At 41.6% G+C, this 6,460-nt stretch overlaps 1 protein-coding gene across 1 annotated transcript; it reads left to right on the top strand.

Annotated features, from left to right (window-relative positions):
- Nucleotides 1-1,966: 1,966 nt before the first annotated feature.
- LOC144524717 (CDGSH iron-sulfur domain-containing protein 1) lies at nt 1,967-6,093 on the top strand. The gene is made up of 3 exons (XM_078261168.1): nt 1,967-2,155; nt 3,633-3,835; nt 5,115-6,093. The coding sequence occupies exons 1-3, from the start codon at nt 2,101-2,103 to the stop codon at nt 5,202-5,204; spliced, it is 348 nt and encodes a 115-aa protein (XP_078117294.1). The 5' UTR covers nt 1,967-2,100; the 3' UTR covers nt 5,205-6,093.
- The last annotated feature ends 367 nt before the right edge of the window (nt 6,094-6,460 follow it).

The raw sequence follows: 6,460 nt of genomic DNA, 5'->3' as shown, positions 1-6,460 counted from the left end.
GTTAAAATGGAACCAACACACACAGCCTGTTTTGGTCTTCTGTTGGATTCTATGAAAGGACTTGAATTTATCCCCACACTTCCTGCTCCTAACTCCCACCCCACCCAAGTTGACCCCTTTGTACACACACACATAGACACACATGCACGCACAATTGTAAACCCATGTCACCACCACCAACCAACTTTTCTTCATTCACAAAGTGGAGGTTCTGGTCTGGACCAGGTATTTAAGCAATTTATTTTACTTAGTTTAACCTGTGTTTTTATCCCCCCCTCCCCCCGCCCCTCCCCATAACTCTTTAGGTTGCTTTTTTGCTATTGTTAAATTAGAGGCTAACATCTTAAATGGCTATGGGACTGGCTTGGGCTCTGGGTGCGAGAAGAACCCACTCTTCTCGCACAAAACCTCTGTATATTGAATTACCTGAGAGGCTCGTTGAGCTTTGTGTGTTGATTAAACTGTGTAATAAAAACCCCATGATTCCTGTGTTGACTCACTCTCCCTTTTGGAGGACATGCAGAGGTAAGAAAGGCACATGTGAAGCTGCAGGATACTTGTGCCATGACCACACCGCATCACTTGTGTTGTCTTTGGGTCAAATTTGACCAATTTTCTAAATGTCTGTATCAGAAATATGGGTTTCTTTTTAACTTTCTAATATGAATTAACCAAAAATAACATGGATGATTCCATACAACGTGCTTCGCAAGTACAACAAAAGATCGGATCTCTAATTTCATTGAATTTGGGGTGTTTTGTTACATTTTTTAGCATTTGATAAAGCAATTGAAACGTTTCGAAACAGTATCCCAATTGAACGTTGACATACACCAGTCTGTGATTATCCTTCCTTTAATATTAGTCTAAATAGTTCATCATTTCTGCTTTTTTTTCCTCAAGGAATTAGGTATAATTTTCTATAAATTAGGTTTATTGACCATGGATTCCAAAAATAAGTATAAAACTAGTAATAAGTTGGTGTTCATACATGGTAGTGAAAAGAAGTGTAAAACGGCAACAATAAAAAAGCGCCAAAAGTGTCGGAAAAAGGGACAAAAATGTCAGTGTGGATTTTCGTGTTTTGGCCCGGGAGGACGACACAAGGGTTTCTTTGTGGATATTGGGAAATGTCTGGTTGGAAAATAAAACTACTGAAACTTAAAGGGTTTTAAAATTGTTTCGAATTAATTATCAGAAGCGCGTGGGAGATGTAGTTACAGAATTAATTTATTGTTTAAATGTTTGTGAGAGTAGGTCGTTTTGCTGCCCTCTGGTGGTGCGTTTGTGTACAGCAATCAGAGTACATTAAATTTCAATTAATGGCGATTCTGTGTTCATATATCAATTAGTTGCTCAATACGGACACGTTTTTTTCTGTTAAAATAACTTTTATCAAGTGAAATCCAGACAGAACTGTTGTGGGTTCAAGAGAAATAACTTCTTGAAAGGGAAATGGGACTCGCCAAAGCTCGCAGCCATCAAGATGATTCTCCTCCAATGGAAACCTTTGGCGTTAACGGTCGTGCCCTAACGTGCAAGCTGTGACAAACAGTTAAATAAAGCATCGTTTATTCATAAATCGTAGTCTTTATTGGAACGTAGAGGCACATGCAACGTTTTAATACCATTTGAGAAAACTTCGCCGGTGGAGGCTGTGAAATGTATTATCTTGTCACGCTCTTTACATGGTGGTTAAGAATTAACTTTAACAAAACAAAAAAATACTAGATTTCGCGTGAACACGAGATCTTCGTAAAGGTTTACGTGAAACCCATCTTACATATCTTAACGAAAATGAATGTTTCAAATCCTTATACTTCCATGATTTAAATTTTATCGTTGCCGTTCAGGCTTCAAACGGCACCAAAGCGAAGCCGGAAGTACGCTGGAGGCTCAGGTTCTGCTCCTGTCCTGGTAGAATGTCGCTCCCTTCTCCTCAGCCCTGATTGGCTGCTGCACAGTGACGTTGGAAGCCGAGCCCGGTGCTTGTGGAGCGGACAGAGCTCAGATATAAAGACTCCCCGGTTGACCTTGCTGTTGAGCGCTGACTACAAACAACACACCGTCCAACACACAACAAGCCCAAGTTTACCAGCTATGTCACACATGTCAATGCCCGCGTTACCCAGATCGGGATTCACGTTTTCAAAAGGTAAAGTATTCATTCAAGCTAGCTAATAGAAAGCTAGCGTTAAATGAGTGTTTGTTTTCGTTTGCCGCTCATCGTAAGGTAACGCTAAACTTAACATGTCTGTGACCTAACATTATCCAAGCCGAGTAACGTTAACAGCTAACGTTACGGTCGGAATTGTTTGGAGGCTACTGCGCGGTTGTATGTAGACTTCTAGTCAATTTAGTACATACGTCTTTAAATGATTTAGCTATCTAATTTCTAAAGTTAGCTACTTATCGGTTGCAGTGTCAACAACCGTTACTTAGCTAGCTTGCTAACAGCCATGTAACGTTAGCTAGCTAACTGGCCAGTCAGGCGTGTTGGATACAGCCGCATGTGTTTCCACCTCTAGACGGTCACTCGGATAGTTTATTTTGCCCATCAGGTAAGCCCATACTTGGAGGCGACCCCAGCATCTAGCTACAGTAGGAGTATCTTAATGTATCGGGACTACAGGTGAAAATGAGCATTTACAGTCTGTACAGAAATGTTAGATTGTTCATTAATGTGCAATGTCCCAAATAAATAAATAAAATAAATGTATCATGGCTACTAGCCTCTCTAGCAAAGCAGCTATAGCTAATCACTGAACTTGCTGATCAAGACTGACAGCGGGGCCCCTGTTCCTCTTGTTTTACGACTCTACATCATGTGACGCTCAGTGGACCTGGATAATCCTCCTCGTTGCCTGGCAAAAAGGGTCAACATGAAAAGGCACTGCACATAGACTTTATCTAATAGATAAGAATTTATTAGAAATCCTTCCTCTGATGATGCAACATGCCGAAGCTGTAGGAAGAGAGATTTATAAGAGATAATGTGCTGCTGCCTATTTAAGCCAGGACTTTGAGAAGGAGATTTCTTTAGTTTAATCTCAATGGGACCTATCCTGGCTAAGTAAAGGTTGAATAACTACTGAAGTAGTGCGGTGTTAACCTTCCTGTTGTCCTCAGGTCAAATTTGACTCATTTTCAAAAAGTGTCTATATCAAAAATGTGGGTTTCTTTCAACAAATTGTCAAAAAAAAAAAAAAACGTTCTTTAGTGTAAAATAAATGATCAGTTCAATACTTTTAATTACTTTGGGTATTTTATTAGATTTTATAGCATTGGGAAAAAAATTGACAAAAATGCTTGAAAAACGTGGGGAAAAAACAAGAAAAATGTCCAAAAAAAATCGACGGACATCAGAAAAAGTGACATAAAGTCAGAAAAGGTTTCAAAGATGTGATTTAATGCCGTTAAAGCAACTAAAATTGACAAAGACATCGGAAAAGTGACAAAAAAAATTCAAAAAGCCACAAACGTATCAAGACGACCAAAACATAAACTCCAGTACTTACCAATACCAGCATTTTAGGCAGTATCGGAGGCAATACCGATACTGGTATGGGTATCGGAACATCTCTACTTAAGAGCCAGTTTGTCTCTCTCTCTCTCTCTCTCTCTCTCTCCAGAGCATTTGGTGGTTGCTGTGCCGGTCGCAGTGGTTGCAGCTGTCGGCGGCTTCCTAGTCAGCCATTACCTGAACGGGCGGAGCTGTAAAAAGGGCCTGGTGAACACATGCATCAGTAAAGATAGCCCCAAAGTGGTCCACAGCTTCGACATGGAGGACATCGCCACCAAGGCTGTGTACTGCCGCTGCTGGAAGTCAAAGAAGGTGATGCCTCGGCACCTACTTCAGAGCCATTCGTATCCGCACTTGGGCTTGGTGTTTGAGTAACTGCTATTGGGCGTTAGGGCTGCACAATGAATCGCAATTGTATCAAAATCGCAATATGGACTAGTGCAATATCCAAATCGCAGGGGAGCCACAATATTTGTTAATGGCAAAATATGTGTCAAACCAGTCTGAATGAAGTATTGTGGTGCTGCAGAGACGTCCCGGCCTACAAATCCTATCCTACAGACTAAAGAAAAAAGTCGTTGTTTGGTACAGATCCTCGCAAAAATCACACTATAATCATTTTAATTTCTTTCAATGTTAATCATTTTCAATGAGAATGATGATCCAAAAACCCATTCCCTCCAATATCATGAATCACATCGCAATATCAGTCAAAAAATAATTAGTTATTTTCCTCACATCGTGCAGCCCTATTGGGCATTCTAAGCTAGCAAAACCACTTATCGGGGGTCCAGAACTCCACGATTAAAGGTCCTACTGCTGTGTGTGGCGTCTTTCACACATGGTTGCCCTTCATTTTACATCCCAGTCAGTGATGTCACAGCCAGGCTGTTTTTTTTTCCTTTGACTGCTAATGGAAATCTTCAGTTTTAACACCCCCCACCCCCCTTCAAACCCATAGAGCTCTGCTAAACATGTCGGAGGAAATGGGCTGTCATTAGTGCATGCAGGAGTAAATCTAACACTTGGTGCCCCTGGTTTCTACCTTTTTTATGAAGCTATCTGAATTGAACTGAGTGGGCAGCCATCATTGTGGGTAGAGGTCACGTTTTAAAATAACAGACCTCACACTGAAATGAACCCAAGTGGTACTTGGAGTCCCCTAAGTCCTTTTTTGGCATGAACAATCTCTACAATTTGCTTCATGGACACAGAATAAAGAACAAGAAAAATCAAAAGTTTAACGTCGCTTAAGGCTGCAAAGTTGAATATTTTGATAATTTATAACCACTGGGGATTAGGGGACTCAAGTAGAGCTATTTGTGTATTAATGTTATCATGCTCATAAAGATTACAGTGGTCTACAGCCACGTTTAAGGCTGAGGGTAATACAGTGGACATGTCTGCTCTAAAGCTCATCAAAATGATCGTATGTACTTCTGTTTCCGTCACTGTTTTCAGGTGACTGGGGGGGGGGGGAGATCAGTGTTTGCTAACCGTGTTGACTCCTATTGTAAAGTACAAAGGGCTTAAATGTGATGAGAGCGATTGTGAATTGTTTTTCCTCTAACACGGCGCCTTCTGCTTCCAGTTCCCTTTCTGCGACGGAGCCCACACCAAACACAACGAGGAAACCGGGGACAACGTTGGACCGCTCATCATCAAAAGGAAGGATGCTTAAGCCGCCCAGTCAGAGAGCCTCGTCCTCCCTTCACTTCTCACCCCCCAACCCGCCCTACTTTTTCCTATCGCTCATCGTCGCAGTGTCACACTGACGGTGACGGTATGGCACTGTTGAAATTTAAATCAAAACCGTGGGTATTATTCATAGCCCAGAACAGAAAAGTGCTGAAAATGTTGTGTATTTTGATTTCGTACACGCCACGCTGTTTCTACATGAATGGCTTTGAAATCAAAGGTCCCTTTTTGAGCGGAGATAAGGAAGGGACTTTGCCAATCGGCACAGTCAGACATGAGGTACTGTGACTGGGCAGTTGCATTTTGACCTACTTATTTGGAAGAGTTTTTGTTTAAATTCTCCCTGGACCTGATAGAAGTGAGTCTATTTCACCATGCAGGCATTGTACCTTCACATCTGGTGTCACCTGTGTCCCCATCCTTCCTTCACTCCTCCGGGGGTGGAGCAGGTGGTCGAAACTTGATGAACTGGCAACTCTTGTTCTCAGTCAGCCCATTTTTGAATTCAGCCAAAGCCTTCTATTTAAATCTACAACCCGCGACCCAGAGTCCCAAACAAACAAACAACAACAACAACGCACACAACCCATATGAATGTTACAGGTTATGATTTTTGAGAGCTGCTTAGTCAGGGGAAAACCAAAAAAAAATGAAATAATCTCCGATCTTGAAGCGTCGAAACACTCTCTGCTGTTTGTAACCCGTTACTGTGTGCTTTCTGGGGAATCTTGTATTTAATCTGTACTGTTCAAAAGTCTGCTTACAAAGGATATATTTAGCTTTTTCATTAGATTTATTTTCTACTGACTGCTGTGTGTCTGGCTTGATTCATTGTTCTGTATATTGTGAATAAAACTTATTGAGTGATCTGATTCGTAGCCTTCACATCATTTATTTTTCAGAGGGGTTTCTTGCGGGGGGGCGACCAGGGACCCAAATTGTACATTTCTTTGTTTTTTTTTAACCACAGGATCAAATGCACTTCACTGAATAACTTCACCTCTGTTCGCAGTGAGGCAGAGCAGTGTGTTTATGGATTAACAGTGGGCAGGGATAATGAGTAAACAGCTCTGTGTGTGTGTGTATTCGTGGGGTCCAAAAAAACGGGACTCCAGTATACTTGTGGGGTCCTGACAGCTTTGTGGGGCCAAAATGCTGGACCCCACAAGTTTAAAGGGCTGTTTGAGGGTTAAGACTTGGTTTTAGGATTAGGGTTAGAATGAGGTTCTGGTTAGGGTG

This window comes from Sander vitreus, chromosome 10, assembly GCF_031162955.1.
Source record: "Sander vitreus isolate 19-12246 chromosome 10, sanVit1, whole genome shotgun sequence".
Lineage (NCBI taxonomy): Eukaryota > Metazoa > Chordata > Actinopteri > Perciformes > Percidae > Sander > Sander vitreus.
Note: the sequence above shows the minus strand (reverse complement) of the source record. Positions and strands in the feature narration are given on the sequence as shown.